We start from the raw sequence: 23,408 nt of genomic DNA on the forward strand, positions 1-23,408 counted from the left end.
ACCGCATCTCCCACACAGTCAGCGTGAGGAAGAATGGCCCCCGAGATCTGCAGGGCGCCTCTCGTCCCAGACGAGAAGCGCCGATATAGGGGGCGGGGTTACGGCCGTGGGAGGGATCTGCCCACTGCGGCCTACTCCAGCTGAGAAGCCGGGGACTAAATTTTCGGCCTGCCTGGCGATGCGCGGCGGCCGCAACGGAGCGACGCTAACCGCCGCAGTTTCCTGACTGCCGGCGCCTCTCTCCAGGGGCTCTGCCGCAAGTACCGCCGGCGCCTGCCCATAGAGGCCACTGCGGCCTACTCCGGCTGAAAAGCCGGGGACTAAATTTCCGGCCTGCCCGGCGGCGTGCGGCGGCGCGGCCGCAAAGCGATCTGGAGCGCAGGAGGGGAACTCCTGATATACTCACAGTCCTGTAATGCAGGTCCCCCTGTACCTGCGCGCTCCATCCTCAACCTCTTCTCTCAATCCATCATCCCCTTGTTAGGTAGGTGGAGAGGTGGGCTCTGCCGCAAGTATGCAACGCCATGTGATGTGGGCCTTGTATGTCGGGCCCCCGGAGAGGAACATTAGAGCCAGGCTCTATGTGCTCGCCGTCTTGCAGGGGGAAGGGAGATCGGGACCAAAGATGGAAACCCGTCGCCCCAGTAAAAATTGGCGTGCTCCAACGTCGCAGGAGAGGGACGGGGAGGTATACTCGCCGTGCTCGCCTGTTGCTGGTTCGGGGGAGAGCGGGTCCCATAAAAAAGGATCCGTCGCCCCCTTCACTCCGTTGAATAAAAAATAAAAATTTACAGAAAAATAAAAATTAAAATAAGAAAGTTGGGGTCTGAAAACAGACCCAAGTGCCTCCTACAGACACTAAGCAAGAACTGGTTAGCTGAGGGCCAGCAGGAGGGTGTATACTGCAGGGGAGGAGCTAACTTTCTTTGTATCACTTAGTGTCCTCCTAGTGGCAAGCAGCATAACACCCACGGTCTGTGTCCCCCAATGAGGCGTAGGAGAAACATGTAGTGTAATTTTTTTTTTATGACTGCTTGTTAAACGCAAGTATCAGTAGAAGCCATTATTGCACATTACTATATTTCAGTGTCAAATCAAAATACCTTTCCTTACTAGTTGTATAGACTTGAGCAGCGAGTCATAAGGATATTGTCTTGACATGCTGCTCAAGTCACCCGACTGCTGCAGCCAATCACAGGTTGTGGTGGTCCTGCTGCTGGTGGAATGATGAGGTCTCCTTTTCCTGTATCAATGCAGACCGAGTGGCCTCCACTGGTTCCAGGTGGGTGCAAGAAGGCGAGTATCACCTAGTTATTTAACATTTTCATTACATGTAAATTAATTTGTAATCGCTTACCTACAAAACTGCTATATAGAGAAAATAGAACTTACCTGGATAATTTCTGGTGCCACCTGCAAAGAAGGCAGATATTCTTGCTGCAGATACTGAATACATTCAGGTCCCTAAAGCAGAAATATAACAAATTAGAAAATGTTAAGTTTACTGCATAATTGAAAAAAAACATGATTTCTATTTTGAAGGGGCTACATATGTCTATAGTCTGCTTTAGAGAAATAATCAAGCTGATATGCTTACTGCCCTTTGAAATTGGAAGTTGTCCAGCAGTGCCATCAGAAAAGATAGAAACCACCCTTTTACAGTCAGGATAAACAGGCATAAAAGTGGTCTTCATGGAAGAATTGTGGCCAAAAATTCAACAAGGAAATGAGGACAAGCAACTTAACTATGCACAAAAATATAGAAACTGGGTTACAGAATATTTGGCTCTGGACGGAGTCAAAATTTGAAATATGTGGCTCTATCAGAAGGCAGAACATCCACTGAATGGCAGGAGAGCAGCAAAACGATGTATGTCTGAAACCAGTGAAGCATGTTGGAGGTCCTGTAGAAGTGCAGATGCATGTCAGCTAATATAGTTGGGGATTTGGTCAAGATTAATGGTGCCCTCAATCCTGAGAAATACAGATACTTATGCAATACACGATTAGCATCAAACATTCTGCATCAGTACAGCGACACCATAAATATAGCCAAAGTCTTTAAGAGTCATCTTCAACTTAAAGAACATGGAAATCGTCATCTGGCTCTGCCAAAATCCTAGTCTCTATCATTGAGTCTGTGCACAACAACATGTATTTGTGCAAGCCTACATCCACAGAAAGTCCGTGGTTAGTTCTCCAAGATGTTTGGAGCAACCTCCCTTTTAAGTTCCTTCAAAAACAGTGCGCAAGTGTATCTAGAAGATTTGATGCTGGAGGACAAAGTGCAGTCACACCACATATTGAGTTGATTTAGACTCTGCTTTTCATTCATTTTAAGTGATAAGAATGAACAATTAACACTGATTTTTAAAGCATTTTTACTTTATCAAGTGTTGAGAAAAATGCTGCAAACAGTACAATGCAAATGTTTTAGGCAAAACAAAACTCCAGTTCTGTCTAGTGATGGAAAATCAGTGGAAAGTTTGCCACTCTCGGTCAACTGTTTCCACTCTCGGTCAACTGTTTCTGCATCGGTGATAGAAGAGGTGGAACTGCTACCTCTCCATTTACTCTAGATGCAATAGCCATGTAAACAGGCAAGAAAAATGGGATGTCTGAAGTTCATAAACAGGTAAAGTTTTTTTTAACAGTTTGCAGCACTGGAGAACCTCCAGACAGCTTCAGAGGCAAAGTTCCTCTGTTAGCAGCTCGGGAGAGAGCAGTTTGGTTCAGCAGTGCAACCATGCTACTGGTAGGAACTGACAATGTATAGAAGCGACCTACCACTGAGGATCAGGAGTGGTGCACTCCTGAAGATACAGCTTGAAGGAAAAAAACAACCAAAAAACAACACCATGAAGATATATTCAACAATATCAACAAAACCATATATAAACACCAGCAAAATTAGCACACAAAATAAAATATGTAATTCAAATATGTAATTGGCACAGAAAAGAAGAAAAAAAAAAAAAAAAGACCCACATGGGAACAAGGTACAAGACTACTGATTTATTTAAAAAAAAAAAAAAAATCAATTTAACTCCTTTACCCTTGAAGGTGGTTTGCACGTTAATGACCGGGCCAATTTTTACAATTCTGACCACTGTCCAATAATGAGATTTTTTCCAAGCATGCTCGGGTGTCCTCCGAGAATTTTTTTAGTGCTTGGAGATTTAGTTTTTCTTGCCGCAGCAGAATGATTTACATCTGTTAGCCAGCATAAGTACATGTGGGGGGGGGGGGGGGGGGGTGTTTGCCTGTTTGCTAGGGAATCCCCACATGTACTTATGCTGGCCAACAGATGTAAATCATTCTGCTGCGGCAAGAAAATCTAAATCTCCGACCACTAAAAAATACTCGGAGGAAATCTCGAGTAACGAGTATATTCGCTGATCACTATTCATCAGCACCAGTGCTTTCACTTACAGCACCACTGCTGTGTGAGAACTTTCTCACGCAGCAGTGGTGCCATAAGAGATCACCGGAGCTGATCAGTTGATGAACTCCGGTGACCTCTCTCATGGAAGCTCAGTGATACACTGCAGGAGCGATTATCTCCTGTCAGTGTATCGCCGGCTGTCTTTGAGAGCAGTCACAGATGTGATTGCTCTCAAAGTCATCAGGATTGTCATGACATTATGGATTATCTTCTCTGCGGACAGGTGAGCGATATTGCGGTTTATTATTTTATTTTTGTTGCAGGAGACGTTGGCATCAGTGGATTAGGCGTTCGGTAAGTATGGTTCAGTGGATTCAATTAAAGCATCTGTGTCATTAATTCAAATAAAAGGACTTTATTCTGGATGTGTTTCTATAATATTACTATGGGGTTAGTAACGAGGGCGTATAAGATGCCTCTCATTACTAGACTCGGGGCTTGATGTCACCTGATAACAGAAAGGTGACATCAACCCCCTCAACCATCACTCCACTTGCCACCAGTTTTTTTCGCTGCAGCTGGATGATTTACAGCTACTAGCCTGATTGATTACATGTGGGGATTCCCTAGCAACCAGGCAACCCCCACATGTACTTAGCCTGGCTAATAGCTGTAAATCATTCAGCTGAGGTGTTGAAAACTAAATCTCCGAGCACTAATACTCGGAGTGCTCGGGAAATCTCGAGTAACGAGTATATTCGCTCATCACTAGAGGTTATAACTCTGGAACGCTTCAATGGATCCCAGTGATTTTGACACTGTTTTCTCGTGACATATTGTACTTCATGACAGTGGTAAAATTTCTTTGATATTACCTGCGTCTATTTGCGAAAAAACGGAAATTTGGTGAAAGTTTCGCAATTTTCCAAATTTGAATTTATGCCCATAAATCACAGAGATATGTCACAAAAAATACTGAATAAGTAACATTTCCCACATGTCTACTTTACATCAGCACAGTTTTGGAACTAAAATGTTTTCCCGGTTAGGGAGTTATAAGGGCTAAAAGTTGACCAGCGATTTCTCATTTTTACAACACCAAATGTGATATTGTCCCTAAAAAAAAAAAAAAAAAAAAAAAATGAAGTCGCTTTGAGGGGTCTACATGATAGAAAATACCCAAGTGTGACCACATTCTAAAAACTGCACCCCTCAAGGTGCTCAAAACCACATTCAAGAAGTTTATTAACCCTTCAGGTGCTTCACAGGAAACACTTTTTTCCACAAAAAATTTACTTCAGATCCAATTTGTTTTATTTTACCAAGGTTAACAGGAGAAATGGAACCCCAGAAGTTGTTGTACAATTTGTCCTGAGTACGCCGATACCCCATATGTGGGGGTACACCACTGTTTGGGCGCATGGCAGAGCTCGGAAGGGAAGGAGCGCCGTTTGACTTTTCAGTGCAAAATGGGTTGGAATAGAGATCGGACGCCATGTCGCGTTAGGAGAGCCCCTGATGTGCCTAAACAGTGGAAGCCCCCACAAGTGACACCATTTTGGAACGTAGACCCCCTAAGGAACTTATCTAGATGTGCGGTGAGCACTTTGAATCCCCAAGTGCTTCACAGAAGTTTATAATGTAGGGCTGTAAAAATAAAAAATCATTTTTTTCACTAAAATGATCTTTTTGCCCCCAATTTTTTATTTTCCCTAGGGTAACAGGAGAAATTGGACCCCAAAAGTTATTGTGCAATTTGTCCCGAGTCCTCATCTGTGGGGGTAAACCACTGTTTGGGCGCATGGCAGAGCTCGGAAGTGAAGGAGCTCTGTATTGGAATGCAGACTTCGATTGAATGGTCTGCAGGCGTCACGTTGCGTTTGCAGAGCCCCTGATGTACCTAAACAGTAGAAACTCCCCACAAGTGACCCCATGTTGGCAACTAGACCCCCCAAGGAACTTATCTAGATGTGTTGTGAGAACTTTGAACCCCCAAAGTGTTTCACTAAAGTTTATAACGCAGAGCCATGAAAATAAAAAATATTTTTTTTTTCCCCACAAAAATGATCTTTTAGCCCCTTATTTTTTTTCCCCCAAGGGTAACAGGAGAAATTGGACAGCAAAAGTTGTCTAATTTGTCCCGAGTACGCCAATACCCCATAAGTGGGGGTAAACCACTGTTTGGGCGCACGGCAGAGCTCAGAAGGGAAGGAGCACCGTTTTACTTTTTCAACGCAGAATTGCCTGCAATTGAGATCGGACACCATGTCGGGTTTGGAGAGCCCCTGATGTGCCTAAACAGTAGAAACCCCCCCCAATTTTAACTCCAACCCTAACCCCAACACACCCCCAACCCTAACCACACCCCTAACCCTATTCCCAACCCTAACCCCAACACACCCCTAAGCCTAATCCCAACCATAACCACACCCCTAATCCCAACTCTAACCCCAGCCATAAACGTAACCCTAACCCCAACCCTAACTTTAGCCCCAAACCCTAACGGCAAATTGGAAATAAATACTTTTTTTATTTTATTATTTTTCCCTTACGAAGGGGTGATAAAGGGGGGTTTGATTTACTATTTATAGTGGGTTTTTATGTTTGGCAGCTGCCAAACGCTAAAAGACACTTTTTATTGCAAAATAGTTTTTGTATTACCACATTTTGAGAGCTATAATTTTTCCATATTTTGGCCACAGAGTCATGTGAGGTCTTGTTTTTTGCGGGACGAGTTGACGTTTTTATTGGTACCATTTTTCGGGCACATGACATCTTTTGATCGCTTTTTATTACGATTTTTGTGAGGCAGAATTAAAAAACAAACAGCAATTCATGAATTTCTTTTGGGGGGGTGGAGTTTATACCATTCCGCGTGTGGTAAAATTGATAAAGCAGTTTTATTCTTCGGGTCAGTACAATTACAGCGATACCTCATTTATATCATTTTTTTATATTTTGGCCCTTTTATACAATAAAAACTATTTTATATAAAAAATAATTGTCTTTGCATCGCTTTATTCTGAGAGCTATAACTTATTTTTTCGCTGATGGCGGCTCATTTTTTGAGGGAAAAGATGACGTTTTCAGCGGTACCATGTTTAACTATCTTTTTGATCGCGTGTTATTCCACTTTTTGTTCGGCGGTATGATAAAGCATTGTTTTTTGCTTCAGTTTTTTTTGTACGGTGTTCACTGAAGGGGTTAACTAGTGGGACAGGTTTATAGGTCGGGTCGCTACAAACGCAGGGATACCAAATGTGTACTTTTACGTTTTTTTTTTTATTTACATAGAGAAATATATTTATTGGAAGAATATTTTTTTTAATTTAGGAATATTTAAATAAATATTTTTACACATAATATTTTTTATTTTTAAATATTCTACATTGTCCCACGGTGGGACATCACTAGATTACACCTGCTTATAACACAATCGTTACTTGCGGTGGGCCATCATACTGTATGTGGGGAAGAGCAAGGGAAGGGCGCTGTGGTGGCCATGATGCAGTACATTTGGGGACACCGCGGTGGCAATCATACTGTACGTGGTGTGATGGGAAAGGAAGGTAGAAGGGACAAATTGCACGGAATAATTCACTGTTTGGTATCCTTGTGTGTAGGGCGCATATATCATACTATATGAGGGCTATGAAAGGGATGTCAGTCGGTAAGAACACCAAGTGGTTTTGGTAAGGCCACTATTTCTATGTTCTTGCCACAATTCATGTCCCTCTGTATAAAACCTCAGAGGTATGCCCCTCTCAGACTGAGCTTATGTAGAAAAACTAAGAAAAAGGATATGCATAACACTGGGATCGACCATGAAAAGATAACAACTTTATTCAAAAAGGCACATCAAAACGAGACATACATTTAAAAGCATTTAAAAACAGAAAAAACAGCACATAGCTAGTAGGCTACATGCAACCCCCCAGACAGTTGGAGACAAATGTCATTTTAGCACTGAACAATGTGACAAATATTTAGAGAAGGTGCGTGCATATGAATTGAAACACGTACACTAATAAATACTCATACCACCAAATTATACTGTCAAGGTGAAAATATATTTCTTATATATCTTTCTGTACTTTTATACTCTTATACTGTGAAACAATAAGTTTTTCCTATGCTTGCAGATATAACTGTATTTAAAGATGGCCGCCAGAGCTTAGTTTCGTTTCAGGTTTTAGTGTCCGAAGGGTTAAGCCATTTCTTCAGAATCGAAACTCAGGAATGTGAAGAAAGGGAGGATTCACCAGAAGACGTCAGAACAAATCAGAAAGACTGGATGCTAGCTTAAACCCCGCCTAATGCACGCCTTCCCCTAACACTCAATATAGTATTGTGAATTTTAGAATAAAGCCAGTTGGTGTGACCGCTGCAGACATGTGTGGATGCACGGGGCATTAACTAAGTTTGAACCAGCTACCTGTCTGATTTATTCTTATCCGGTACCAAATGCCCTGCACACATATTAATTTGGAATGACTGGTGAATGAGGATTTAATTGTCGTATTACGGCCCCGACAATTTTGGCGCGACCAACGGGGGGCGTGGCCAGCGATCCGAGACTCTCTGGACCCATGCCTGGATGTCTGTGGATGATACCCGTAGTGGCTGACCTCGAGGACTGATCACCCTCTGCACGCGGTAAGTGGCGATCATGTACACTGTATATGTCACACTTGCTAGTGTCTCAGCCGTTATTGGTTTGTCTGTAGTCTCCTTGGGTCCGGGAGGTGAATGATCGAGTGGTGAGATCAAACGTGATCCTGTGCCACGCTCTGAACCAGCAACTGAGAGACGTCGCATCCTGTGCGACCTCTGTACACCACACCTCCTCCATCGGTCATTGTACTCCGTTCAACCACCCTACCCGTGACTATTGTCCAGTAGTGAAGTGGAGTGAAAGATTGAGCCAGTTGTAGATTGTGGGGCAGCTTAGAGAAAGGGATAGGAGACGCAGCCTCTGTGATATTGTACCAGCTAGGTAATTAAGACGTCCCGGAGGGGGACCACCTGTATTTCTGTGGAGGGCTCTCATTAGGAGACCACCTCCCAAAGGTTTGGGATATCGTGGCAGGATAGTCTGTTAATCACTGGTGTTCAGGGTAGGGACAGAGAATATTGAGCGCGAGGCTCTTTTTCTTATACGTTGAGCGAGAAGCTCCGTGTTTTTGGAATACCATTGTTGAAGATCGCTGCCAGTGGCCTACTGCAGGAGGACATAGTATCCTGGGAGCCAAGCTGCGTATCTTAAAGCAGAAGAAGTCTGTGCCCCACAAGTTAGATGAGGATGCCGTGGAAGTCAAGACAATGGTCACGGGAGGGCAAGAGACAGTCAAGAAGCTTATCTGCGAGTTGCGCGAAGCTTAAAGAACGAAGGATGAAAATAGGTTGAGAGGGAGGATCAGATAATGTAGAGCCCGTGTTTGGTTATAAAATGCCTGTGAACTGTGATCTTACAGATTGTAAAATGGCCGCCGTGCCACTGATGATGAAAATGCAGTCTCAGCCAGCGCCCTGTAATGGTGGCGAGACGAGCTCTCCAGAGGTGTAGGTGTGTCCTGTTTGTGTTGTGCAGAATCCAACCTGGGTGGTGACCTGCCTTGTGTGTGTGTATGGACCGTCCTTGGGGCTCCGCCCAGACCACGGAGGATTATAGGAAAGTTTTGTAGAAATTAGGTCTGAAAACTGCTGTAATTTGTGACTGTAGAAGATACGGAGCTTTGTATCAGTGCTGTGTACTGTAGGGGAGGGGCTGAGCAGCTGCGAGATTTCTTTGTCACTACTTCTTTCTCCTTATCTGCGCTACGTGCTGGAGAAAGGGGGGTATAGAGTTGGGCTCTTGCTCTCCCTTCAGCGCTGAAGAATGCAGTGATTTTTTTTTCTTATCTCCGCGTTACTAGATGGGAGGGGCTGAGTGAGCCCCTGCGCTATTTGCTTGCAATTTTTCCCCTCGGCGCTGTGGGCTACGGGGGAGGGGGGGGGCCATGTATTGCATTCCAAAGTTTTCTCTGTCCTTGGTTTAATACACACTGAGAGATTTGTATTTGAAGCAATAAGTACTGTATGAGATTGGAAGTGAAATAGACCTGTGTCTAGTCTTCGATGAAAACTTGTAAGTAATTGAAAGATTGGTAAAAGGCACCAATATATCCTGGACTGCCGAGAAGTTCTATGGGCGTCTTATGGTAGTGTTTGAAGATCTGGGATTTCCATTGTAATAAAAAGCCCATTCATACCTTTTTGTAGTAGACCCGATATTGAGATTTCCACTCCGGATGATGCATTGCAAATAGTAAAAGGTTTTCAAAAGAATTTAGTCCAGCTTCACATTCCAATACGCCTTTAACCCCGTATGGGAATTTCATTATCTCCCCAGCCCCGCCATGCAAATTCTCAGATCAAGAGCTTGTTTTAATTAGAGTAGATGACAGACCCAATGAATATACTCTTATAAAACCTATCCCTGTGGGACCTTTCCCTGAAGTTACTGCTCAGTTCGTAATCTTTTCTATATGTTCGGTAAATTTACTGGGGGCAGATTTATTATTACAGTTCTGCTCCAGGATATAATTCCAAGATGATGGTCAGATGGTCCTTGCGTTATATAACTCCTATGCAGATGAATATAAAGAGATGTGTATCCTACTTGCCCTTCCCACAGTTATGATGGTCCTGATAGACCCAGATTCTCCCCCAATAATGCCTGTAGAACCAGTAAAAGTGTTTCTCAAACCTGGTGCCCCTTTTTCTAAAGTCCATCAATACTCTTTGAAATATGATCAGGAGCAGTGTCTCAAGGGGCAAATACAAATGTTATTCGATAATGGTGCCCTGATACCCTGTGTTTCCCCAGGTAACACACCCGTGTTTCCCGTTAAAAAAAAAAAAAAAAAAGGGGGCCCATCCATAGCCCAAGAGTGCCAGGCCTACCTTGCCGCTTATGGCCCCTTGCATCCAGGAGACGCTATGTCCACCCAAAGAGGGAATTTGCCCTGTGATATAGTGTTACACACTGCAGGCCCCGTATATGATTACAAGACACCCGAGCACTGCCGTACAGTATTGCAGACTGCCTTGCAGACAGAGCTCACCTATGCAGGACATGCTACAGGTGTGCTGATTCAGCTTCATGGAGACAAACAAAGACCTGTTGCTTATTACAGCGGCCGCCTGGATACGGTGGCAAGAGGAAGCCCCTTCTGTGTTTGGACTGTGTTGTCTGTCCAGCTGTTGCTACACAAGTCTTCAGAGATTGTTTTGGATTACCCACTGATGGTCCATACCCCACACGATGTACATAGTATCCCTAACCAAGTACAATCTAGCCACATGTCCATGGCTGGACAGCTGCGACTTCGGTGTGCTATTCTCAGGCCTACTAATGTGATATTGAAAAGGTGCACTGTTCTGAACCCCGCTACTTTTCTCCTAGTTCCCCTGGATCCAAAGGGGGGAGGAGTAGGTGACATGAAAAAGGACACTCTTTCTTTCTAGAATGGATCCAGAGGAACAAGATTAGGTTTCCAAACCACATGATTGTCTAGAATTGATGTCTCAGGAAACGACTGGTCTCTAGTGTGCCTATTCTAATGCTGATTTTGAGCTTTTTGTAGATGGATCCCGTCACCAAGATGACCGAGGATGCTACTGTACCAGATATGCTGTGGTCTCAGAACATGAGATAATCAAGGTAGAGTCAATGCCAGCTCATATGTCTGCACAAGAAGCAGAGCAAACTAGCAGAAGGTAAGACTGTAAATATCTACACTGATTCCAGGTATGCTTTTGGCATTACACACGATTATGGGCCTATCTGGAGAGCCAGGGCTTTCCTGACAGCAAATGGCCACCCCTTTAAACATGCTGAGGCAGTCCAGCAACTTATGAATGCACTACAGTTTCCCACCCAAGCAAGCAGGCATTATAAAGGTAAAGGCACATAGCAAAGGCACTGATGGACGGACAAAAGGGTAAGCACTGGCAGACCAGGCTGCCAAGAAAGCAGCAAGCACTCCTGTAGCCTCTAAAGTACATCACCTAGACACCCCACCATCTCCACTTGTGTTGAAAGACATCTTAGCCCGGTTACAAGAACAGGCAAGTAAGGAGGAGAAAGATAGGTGGCAAAGGATAGGGGCTTGCTCTGATACAGTTACCGGACTATGGGGGAGGGGTGAAAAGGTCTGCCTACCACAGGTACTGTACCCAATGATGGCACAGGTTCTGCACGGGAATGTGCACCACTCGAAGACGGCCATGTGTGACACCCTACAGAAACAATGGATTGCCCCCGGGTTTTCCACCTGCGCAGAAAGGCAGGTACAGAGCTGCATGATATGTGCCACACATAATCAGAGTAGGACAGTGAAAACCCCATCCAAACACACTCCCCGGCCCCTTTAACCAATTCCAGAGACTGCAGATTGATTAAATTCAGTTACCCAGGGTAGGGACGTATGAGTATGTGTTGGTCTGCATTGATTTATTTTCAGGTTGGCCAGAAGCCTACCCAGTTGCCAAAGCTACGGCTAAGACAACGGTGAAGAAACTGATGGCTGAGATCATATGCAGGTATGGAGTTCCTGAAGTCATTGAAAGCGATCGGAGTTCCCATTTTACTGGAGAGATCATGTCAGAGGTAATGGCAGCACTGGGGGTAAGTCAAGCATTGCATACTCCATACCATCCGCAGAGTAGTGGAAAAGTGGAGAGACTAAATGGAACTCTTAAGTTTAAAATCCAGAAGGCAATGACAGAGACTGGTAAACCATGGACAGAATGCCTTCCTCTAGCTTTGTTTTCAGTAAGATATACCCCAAACAGGAAGACAGGACTGTCACCGTATGAGATTCTGTTTGGCAGGAGCCCCAATCTTGAATGTTTCTTTCCACAACAGTTGCAACTCAAGTACCAGGACTTGACTAGCTATGTGCAGGCCTCACATGGACACCTTGCCAAAGTGCATTTAACTGTCTTCAGTTCTCTTCCAGACCCAGACAAGGTTCCTGGACACCATCCCTTTGTGCCAGGAGACCTGGTGTATGTGAAAAAGTTTGTGGGCAGAGATTGTCTCCATCCGAGATTTGAAGGACTTCACACGGTGATCCTGGTCACCCCCCACTGCAGTAAAACTTGAAGGAAAGAGCACCTGGATTCACGCTTCACACTGTAAAAGAGACCGAACCAGTGTTTAGTCACAGTAGTGACTGAAGGGAAATGTTGCTGTTGTTTTTGATCCTGGAACTGAGGGCCATCCTCGCCCCTACCTTCTCGGCCCCTAATGTAAATGAAAATACTAAGGTCCCACTATTCTCTGGATAAACCTGACAGCCCCGGTGAATATCTGGCGATTTGATTTCTGTGATGTAGTCAAGTGTCCCGAGACTGAACGGGTGGTAGAGGGAATCATCCAGTTTTATATGTGTGTTACCAGAAATGACAACAATAACTGTTATTATTAGACAGATGCTGCCTGGAATACGGGAGATGATTGGGGATATAAACCTAGTGAAGCCATGTTCCCTAAGGATGGGACGGGTAGGAGTCTTAGTGAGAGAATGCATCTAACAGCCCTTCTGCAACCACTTAGGGGCTGTAAATGGGGTAAAAGTTGTCACCCCCTCCTCCTAAATCTTGAAAGCCCCAATCTGCTGATCTGCAGACGTTCGTACTGGGAAGGCATTATAATTATGTATTTAGTAGTGGATACCATGGGAATTTAGGCCCAGGTGAGCGTTTGCAAAATGTAGTTAATGAAGTGATCCCCATTCCAGCTCTCAGTTGGCAAGAGGTTTTCTCTATAGAAACACAAACAGCCCCAAGGAAAAACCTATGGTTAGAATGGGTGAGATACAATGTAAGCGTCCAGAATATCTCTGTAGGATGTATTGCTTGTGCTGCTGCGAATACACACATCTCTACACACATGCATTATTTTTTCCTGATGACAACACCACCGCCTGTGTCATGAATTTGTTGAAAGGTTTGAAGTCCACTGATTGCCCAGATTATGTCCCACTATTTCATAGGGAACCCAGACTAAAGGTCCCAGGAGAAAGTAACCGTATTAGCTGACAATTACACCTGCTATAATTCCCACGACACCACAGGTACACCAGTAGGGATTTTTGAGACAGGTTTCTGCAAGGAGAACAGTTCTCTAGATACTGATTTGCTAATTAAACATACACATTATATGTACGACATTTATTGGTTATGTGGGGATGGTAAGCTCCGTCCTAGGTTGCCTAATGCCTGGATAGGCCAATGCACCCTTGTTAAACTAGCCATGCAGTTCAAAATTTTACCTTGGGATCCAAAGATACCTGATGAACCTACCAGAAAGAGGAGAAGTCTTGATCAGCTCCATATGAGTTATGAAGAAGATCCACTAGTATATATTGATGCCATTGGAGTGCCAAGGGGGGTGCCTGACCAGTTTAAAGCCCAGAACCAGATTTATGCCGGCATTGCTTCTATAATCCCACAGGTGCAGATTAATAAAAATGTTGAATGGATCAAATATATATATATTACAGTGAACAAAGATTTGTTAATTATAGCTGTGATGCCTTTTAGGGTATAGTTGAGGATTTGGGCCCTAACACTTGTATGACCCGTGCTGCAACCCGACCTAAGAGAATTACACTGAATCCTGTCCAGACAAGATCACATGCAGTGATATAAGAAGCTGACACAGGATTGTGGTTGGCGGATAGTGGGGACATTAACTTTTAGGAGTAGGCTGACAGTAATCCTTTTGGGAAGGAGCTGTAGACCAGCATGTCATGTCGCCCCCACCACCAGAGAACCAACCACATCAGGTAGGGTAAGACAGATACAGGAGTATTATCCCTGGAGGCCCTCTGACTAGCTAGCTACGCAAAAGCAATTGGCTGACCCTGAAAACCAACCTTTCTCATTCTACAGACAAATAATGACAATATGATGGACGTATAAGTGCACCTAGGCAGGCCTAGGTAGTTAGTGAGCACAAAAACAGGTGACGTGCTAGGATACAAATTAAGATCTTCTACAGATGTGACAAAGGAGAGAGTGTAGAGCTATACGTTGGACGGTTACAGCTGAAATGGGAAGACATGGAAAACAGTCCCATAAACCCACTTGATGTTAGAGTATTGGTAAATACATTCATTGACGGTATGACCAAAGATTTACGAGACGAAATATAGATAGCCAGACCTGAATGGCGAAATGTAGATCCAAAAGACCTGAAGGTTTCTAAAGAAGTTGAACAAATTAGGACAATAAGACGACGTGTCATGTATGCTGGAATAGACACATCTTTCTTCTCCAGTTGGTTAGGTGGGATCAAGGGATTCCTTCAATAAGTTTGTTTGGTACTAATTGCCCTCCTTATAGTTGAATCGATAATTTTCTGTTGTGTTATTCTTTGTACAAAAAGGTTATTGCCAAAGCAACTCCGACTGGCACCTTCCTCAATCAAGAAGTAGATCCACCAGAGTACAATGGTACTGATCCAGGGGAAATCCCGAAGTATATTCCTCTCAAGAGAATAGACAAAATCCCCCATTCTCAGATGATGCTAAGAGATTTAGTTTAGGGACAGTGGGAGAACTCCATGTGAGGTTAGTGAAGGGTTCAGCTGCCTGGAGGCCTCTCGCTAGGGGAGAGTTTCTGAGGTGTCTGGATGAAGAAATCCACCTCCCTTTTCCCCATCACATGGACAGTCTCGAAGGATCTTTCTTTAAGGGAAAAACTTAGTGTTTAGGGGGGATTGTCAAGGTGAAAATATATTTCTTATATATCTTTCTGTACTTTTATACTCTTATACTGTGAAACAATAAGTTTTTCCTATGCTTGCAGATATAACTGTATTTAAAGATGGCCGCCAGAGCTTAGTTTAGTTTCAGGTTTTAGTGTCCGAAGGGTTAAGCCATTTCTTCAGAATCGAAACTCAGGAATGTGAAGAAAGGGAGGATTCACCAGAAGACGTCAGAACAAATCAGAAAGACTGGATGCTAGCTTAAACCCCGCCTAATGCACGCCTTCCCCTAACACTCAATATAGTATTGTGAATTTTAGAATAAAGCCAGTTGGTGTGACCGCTGCAGACATGTGTGGATGCACGGGGCATTAACTAAGTTTGAACCAGCTACCTGTCTGATTTATTCTTATCCGGTACCAAATGCCCTGCACACATATTAATTTGGAATGACTGGTGAATGAGGATTTAATTGTCGTATTACGGCCCCGACAATTTCATACAGACATCAAACAGTATTGTGGACAAAGGTATAATATATACAAAATTTAGGCTCAGAGTATGCCCCCTCATGCACCATAAGAATTCCAATGAAAGCAAAACAACCTATAGGATGTTAACCAAAGAACTGGGGGTAAGATAACCACATATTAGATAAAGATATACCACCCAGAAACAATAGCCAAGTTGTAAAGGAATATATCACCTAAAGACCAGGAGCGAGGCAGATAGTAAACTCCAAAGTAGCCCAAAGTGCAAGGATGCCGAGTAGAAATGAGGTAGTTCAAATACAAAGTGCTAATGCTGGGGAGAACTGGAGCCCCACGCTATCGATGCTACAAGGGCATCTTCCTCAGGGGAAATTTCCCCTGAGGAAGATGCCCTTGTAGCATCGATACGCGTGGGGCTCCAGTTCTCCCCAGCATTAGCACTTTGTATTTGAACTACCTCATTTCTACTCGGCATCCTTGCACTTTGGGCTCCTTTGGAGTTTACTATCTGCCTCGCTCCTGGTCTTTAGGTGATATATTCCTTTACAACTTGGCTATTGTTTCTGGGTGGTATATCTTTATCTAATATGTGGTTATCTTACCCCCAGTTCTTTGGTTAACATCCTATAGGTTGTTTTGCTTTCATTGGAATTCTTATGGTGCATGAGGGGGCATACTCTGAGCCTAAATTTTGTATATATTATACCTTTGTCCACAATACTGTTTGATGTCTGTATGGTATAATTTGGTGGTATGAGTATTTATTAGTGTACGTGTTTCAATTCATATGCACGCACCTTCTCTAAATATTTGTCACATTGTTCAGTGCTAAAATGACATTTGTCTCCAACTGTCTGGGGGGTTGCATGTAGCCTACTAGCTATGTGCTGTTTTTTCTGTTTTTAAATGCTTTTAAATGTATGTCTCGTTTTGATGTGCCTTTTTGAATAAAGTTGTTATCTTTTCATGGTCGATCCCAGTGTTATGCATATCCTTTTTCTTAGTTTTTCTTCATAGCCTTTCTCATATGCATATGGTTGATCCCTGACTCACTTATGCTTTGTGGTGCCCGCTACCTTTTTTGTAGACTGAGCTTATGTATCATGACATCACTGAATAACAAAATATTAAATACATTTAATTTTTAAACTGTTTATGTAAAATAGATCTCAAGCTCACCCTTTTCAGATATATGGTTTTCATCGTAACAGCGCACTCTGACAAAGCCTGTATATAAAATAAAAATAAATAAAAAAACAGATTATATTAACAATTTTGCAGTCTGATGAAAAAAAAACACCTAATAACCTGAACTAAATCGCAATGTTTCCCCAGAGCCATGGCCTAGATCTATTACATTTTTACTTTTCTAGTAATTGAATGGTATTAGACTCAAGTCCACTAAGGGGACTAAAAAAATTATCTACCATATTAAATCAGTGTCATCTATGAAAGTCAGCCTCAGGCTGAGCTATACAGGAGTACCAAGGTGGCTGCTGCCATGGCCCCCGGGGAGCAGAGGAGTGCAAGCACCTGCAATCATGCCATTTACATGCCCAACAGCAGAAGACGGAGGTCAGATCCAGGTGCAGCTGTTAGGGCTCAGTCAGACAGCAGATTTTCTCATGTACGAGAAAAACAGACCAATTAGTTTGATCGGGTTGTGGTTTGAGAGACAGTTTTTCCCATACACAGAGAAAAATAAACGTATCTCTACCTTTCTGATAGTCCGTGATAATCAGACCTCACTTAGAGGTCATCTGAGTGCAGTCTGATTTGTTCATGAAACCAAAGACTTGCATTGCAGATTTTAAGCTAACCCTCAGATCAAAATTGGACAAGTCTGTTTTTGTAAATGAACCACTCGGTTTAAATGAAATTGGACATGTGAACAGCCCCATAGACTATAGCACCGTATGAGAAAAACTTATGTTTGAATAAGCCCTTAGATGCTGGCTCCTGAGCACCCTCCAACCAGCTCCATTGTGGATATATCCATCATGGGGAATTAAAAGGGGTTAAGCATATAACTATTTTATAGAGAACAATAATGATACATGGGAGGATGGATGGAATAAGATGGAAGTAAAGAATAGATTGTTTTCCAATTCACTAGTGAATATAAATTTAAAATTGAAAAAACTGAGACACTCATCAATAATCTTTGGTTATGAGAATTTTTTAAGTTCTGCAAGGCGTGATTAAAGGAGTTGTCCAGTACGTTATATTGTTGGCCTATCCTTATCAGTTCGGTGGAGGTGTGACAGCCAATCAGCTGTTCTCAGTGCTGGCTAAAAGTGAACAATTCCAGAGAGGAAATACACAGCTCTGACAAGCGTATAGTGGCCGCAGTGGGGTGCTGCAGATGCACACCTATTCCTATGAATATGCAGGGATGTGCAGTACCCAGCCAGAGCCACTATACAGTTAGATGGACTGTCGTTATTCCACTCAAGCTGATCACTTCAGGATGCTGCCGACAGAACAGCTGGGCTGCAGGGTGTCACACCACCACCAATCTGATACTGATTATCTGTACCAAGGAAATCTTTGGGACCCAAATTAAAAGGGGTTTTACACTAACATTTGACCCTGCTTCATAGGTTTTAGCTGTTCCGAACAATCAGTTTTTTTTATTACATATGCTGCTTTTGTGAGCACATCTGTGTGGGTCATACATTCCTCTGGTGTCATGCAGGCTCTGCCACTTCAGATCTAAGAACAGGACGAAATGAGAAGGGCGCGTCATTGGTGGGGATGGGGCTATACCTTTTAGAGTGAACCTGTCAGCAGTTTGGGCTGATCCAAGATTCGGCCATAACCTTTCAGGGCTTATACACAGCATTCCTCCTGATGCTTTGAAGCACGGGCTCCTTCTGCTGAAGAGTGCTGCGATATGCTTTTCACTAACAAGCAGCGGTTGTCAGCTGAAGGGTCAGCACTCCAAAGCTCCTGCAGGACCAAGCAGGGAAGAAGAGTGTAGTGTGATCTGAGCATGCATGCTCAGACTGGTGTCACTCATTGCAAGGTAGCCCTGGCCCCAACAATGACGCAGTCTTCTAATTTTATCCGGTTCACAGATCGGACGTAGCAGTGCCTGCATGACAACAGAGGAATATATGACCCACACAGATGCGGTCACGGAAGCAGCACAGGTAATAAAAGTATATTAGAAAACTGATTGTTAGGAAGAGAGTTAGGACATATAAAAAGGCAGCCAAGTAGTAGTGTAAAACCCCTTTAAAATTCTGGATTACAACCACTTTAGGCTGGGCTACCACAGTGGCTGCCATGTGTTTAAAAACTACATAGATTTGCAAGTCTATCAACTTTTCAGGATATATCATACATTAATATCAATAGATTATTTACAACAGACAATGCCAAGGGTTCTTATGAAAGCATCCAGCCATTTTCTAAATGCAAATATAGAAGTCAGACTGTGGAAACCCAACTGCACGAGGTGGTGAAAGGTAGATACTATGAGTTAAGAACCTTTTTAGTTAGCTGCCAGAATCGCCTTTACACGTACTGAATGTCTCCTGGTCCTTGGTAAGGAATAAATCCTGTGCCAGTCCTTTTTATTGGCCACACATGAATGTTATACATATAAATGAGAATACCAAAGCAGAAAACGTCCAACTTTTCATTATAGGAGAGGCCTTCCAAACCGTATAATAATCCAATTGTCCGCCCAAAACTTAATCCTATATTCTAGATGGTAATACATTTGGATCATAGGATTTTCTCTATTTTCACACACCTTGAAATTTTGTTTGCTTTTGCAGCTGGTACTTGATATTGAGTACTTCAGCTTGGCTTGCAGCCAAAATGGTCCTTCTGTTCTTTAATGCCCTATATATTTACGTTTCTGAAAACCCTTGTCCTTCAGCTGTGGACTCTCTTAAAAAATAAACTGTGCTTGACTCGCCATTCTTGGGTCCAGCACTGAATTTCCATCACTGTTTCCAGTGTCTGCTATTGTCACCAGTGCCGACCTCAATGACGCACTGCAGCCATTAATAGACCCAAAAGCAGCAGCATAGACTCAGCGTGGAACCCAGAATGGGCAAGTCAAAAACAGATTATATGGGACAGGGATTTTCTGAAATAGGGAAATTCATTTCTATGCAGCCCGAGTGCCGGCAGCAGCGCCGGGTATTGATGCGCGATTGTTCTGTATTATACAGTCAAGCTCAGTTTTAATTCTGCTACAAAGTTGTGTCATCAGCAAAGACTGAAACGTTACAATTAATTGGGCATAGCACTGATCCTTGTGGTACCCCTCTATGTACAATTTTAGAACCGCTTTTGGCCCATAACCTGTTTTTAACCCATATAGTGCCTACTAGTCCCCACATTTGTTCAGCACTACTCCAAGAAGTAATATGCAGTGTCATTACTGTGGTATCTTTACTAAACATGGCTGGCCTGCATTAGTCATAACTTACCAATATGGTTTGGGCATCTGCAAGGTCAAATGTAGGCTTCAACGGAGCAAGGAAGCAAGCGGGGACAATGTGCTTGTAGACAAAATCTGCAAAGCCAACCAGTCCATCTTTGCCACCTACAGAAGACAAAAGTTCTTTGTTGAATACTTCAACAAAATGAAACAAAATTCAACTGTCTCAAGTCCAAGCTCTTACCCCAAAGCTCAACCAGCTTGGAAAGGATGATGAAACAGGTCTTTTGAGCAATGGGGTCCGGGTAGTCTACAGCCCCTTGAATTACTGTGAATAAAACACGTTCCACATTCTCAGCACCTGTACACAAAAGAGAAAGGAAAGGGTTAATTTTAAGGTAAAGGGTTTTATCTTCTCATGTAAATGGACCACACCTAACCGTAAAGCCAGATTGTTCAAGCACCTGACACATTAAATATAGCTGATTACCTACAGAAGTAATGTTCACATCTTATCTACACAGAAGGGGAAATAGTGAACTGACCAAGGTAAATAGACGCAAAAACAATAGCATAAAGCATGACTGCCAGATTACTAACGGTGCCCATATACAGGACATTCCCGAATCTGATCCAACTGAAAACCACCCCGACCAACCCCACCAGCTACAGAATGTGAGGACAAATGGTCACGTTTTCAACATGGAGAGCGGAAAAATACATTTCCAGACAGCTCTGATGGCAGTAGGAATACTATTCTATATCTATCGAAATATCTAAATGGGAGATATTTTGTTTAATGTCCAGTGTGAACATACTACTAGCTATGAGCGAGTGTGCTCGTTACTCGAGTTTCTCCACGCAAATCATGCAGCTGCGTAGACACAAACTAAATCTCCGAGCACGCCAAAATACTCGGAGACAACCCGAGCATGCTCGGAGAAACTCGAGTAATGAGCATACTCGCTCATCACTACACACTACTATATGCTGCATGTATTCCAACTTATCCTCCACTTAATTTCTTTCGGTTTGGTATTAGATCGATACATATGGCTTGTGAGAACAGTTTTTGGCTTCCTTTGATGGTTTTACCATAGTCTACTGTAAGGCTATGTGCACACATTGCAGATTGAATGAGTTTTTGCCACGAAAACGCATGCACAACACAACCCATTGATTTCAATGGGTTTCCGCAATGCTGTGCAAATGCTGCGTATTTTTCCGCGGCAGAATCGCATTGCAGAAAAACACACAGCATGCTCATTCTTTGTGCGTGGAATCGCGGCGATTCCACGCACATAGGAATGGATTGATCCGCTTACTTTCCACATGGGGCTATGCCCACCATGCGGGAAGTAAGCGGATCATGTGCAGTGGTACCCAGGTCTGGAGGAGGAGAGGAGACTCCTCCAGGCCCTTGGGAACCATATTTCTGTTAAAAAAAAGAAAAAATAAGAATTAAAATAAAAAATATTGATATACTTAACTTCCGATGGCCCCCTGAGTCCTCCTGCCTCTCAGCGGTGCACGTGGCTGCTTCCGTTCCCAGGGATGCATTGCGTGAAGGACCTGGGATGACGTCGCTATCATGTGACGTCAGAAAAGTCCTTCACGCAATGCATCCCTGGGAACGGAAGCCGCCAGGAGCGCTGCTGACAAGATCGGGGGCCGTTGAAAAGTGAGAATAACTTATTAAAATTATTTTTAACATTCTATCTTTTACCATTGATGCTGCATAGGCAGCATCAATAGTAAAAATGTTGGTCACACTTTTCAAGCACTATGCTTGACAAGTGTGACCAACCTGTCAATCAGTTTTCCAAGCAATGCTACAGATCGCTTGGAAAATGCTAGCATTCTGCAAGCTAACTATGCGTGCAAAACGCTAGTGTTTATCGGGAAGACGCATGCCAATTCTGCATGCGTTATACCCGCGGCAGGGGGTTACAGAATTTCCGCGGCAATTCTGCAACGTGTGCACATAGCCTAAATGTTACAGTTTGCACATGACAAATGTCTAAACTGGAGTGTTCAGCTTTGTGACTTTTCTTCTGCATATCAAAAGGAAGAAAAGACTGAACAACTGTCTCCACCAAGACCGTAACGGATAATCTAATCAGCCTCAGAGTGTGTGTTAGCAAATGAGGGAAAAATTGTATAAAAAGGGAAGAACTGCAGATAAATACAAGAATAGGTTTATTGACATGTCAAATTCATGTCCCATTACCAGAAGAAAAAAAAAATGTTATTTAAAAATGGATATTTGGCATGGAATGAGGCAGAAAATTAGCACAAAAATATGCTGAGGACCGAGTCTTACTCTGATTGGCTATAACTTCATTCATCCCACTACCAGTGACTGTTTGCAGAAAGGCAAAGTAGCTCCTACGTAGCATTTGCTTATCAAGTGCAGCAGACTGGTCGTTCTCTTCAGATGGGCGGATGAGCACCTCAAATATGGCATGAAGTAGGGGCATAAAGACTTGCTGAAGAAAAGGTGACACTTGTGCCTAAAGACAGAAGGTGGAAACATCAAAATAATAAGAATCAGATCTGCAGTATTTTCATATTAAGTGACACTAAGAACTTATGATGCTTGTCCATCTCAATGACTCCTTCTTAATAACGCCAATGTGAGGTGGTCAGGGAATATTGCTTTCAAGAAAATATTTGTTACTATAGGTCGACCCTCCTAATATATTTTAGACACACCTAAACATGCAATTGTTTTCTTATGATTATGGTCTTTTCATAGTACTCTACTTTTTCCTCTATCAACACTACTTACCTGTTTTTTGGATATTTTGATATCAGCAAGTTAGATCTCCTCAATAAGAATTGGTATTACCAGCAATTGCCGAACTAGATTTACAAATGGGTTGCAATATATACGGACAATGGTGGATGTGTATAATGTGTTTAACAATGCAATTTGCAAACTAGATTTGTAGGGAACTAGATGTGTAAGGAAGGAAGGTAAATTAGTATAAATTCTATAAATTTACCTTAAACTTTGCTGTAATTTGGTTTATTAAAGGAATGAATTCTTGCAGATCCTTTGCTTCACAGTCTTTTAGCATGTGCTCTGAAGCCGTAGGGATAAAAGGAAGCACTTCCTCCTCCAAGCAGATGATCATACGGTGCAGGAAGGTGCGAACACCTCCTCTGAGGATTTCCTTTTGGACAGGACAACTCAGAGCAGGCAGAAAACTTTGTAAACAGTCCAAATAGACTCCAGAGCAGCCGCACTGCTTTACTGTCTGCTTATTGCTGAAAGCTTTACTGGTACGACTTCAGGGAATAGAAGGAAAAACCATCAGAACCAGCACCTCGTTACAAAAACTGCATTGCAAAAATACACTAGCA

General features: G+C 43.0%; 1 protein-coding gene across 2 annotated transcripts in view; it reads right to left on the reverse strand.

Annotated features, from left to right (window-relative positions):
- XPOT (exportin for tRNA) overlaps positions 1-23,408 on the reverse strand; it is a 127,396-nt gene that overhangs the window by 18,535 nt on the left and 85,453 nt on the right. For both annotated transcript variants that reach the window (XM_077265181.1, XM_077265182.1), the window contains exons 18-23: positions 23,048-23,333; positions 22,363-22,552; positions 20,284-20,400; positions 20,089-20,204; positions 16,817-16,864; positions 1,393-1,464 (exon numbers count right to left, since the gene is read on the reverse strand). In XM_077265181.1, coding sequence (XP_077121296.1) covers positions 1,393-1,464; positions 16,817-16,864; positions 20,089-20,204; positions 20,284-20,400; positions 22,363-22,552; positions 23,048-23,333 — 829 coding nt within the window. The remainder of the gene's footprint in view (positions 1-1,392; positions 1,465-16,816; positions 16,865-20,088; positions 20,205-20,283; positions 20,401-22,362; positions 22,553-23,047; positions 23,334-23,408) is intronic.

The sequence above is a fragment of the Ranitomeya variabilis genome, chromosome 5, assembly GCF_051348905.1.
Source record: "Ranitomeya variabilis isolate aRanVar5 chromosome 5, aRanVar5.hap1, whole genome shotgun sequence".
In the NCBI taxonomy this organism is placed as follows: domain Eukaryota; kingdom Metazoa; phylum Chordata; class Amphibia; order Anura; family Dendrobatidae; genus Ranitomeya; species Ranitomeya variabilis.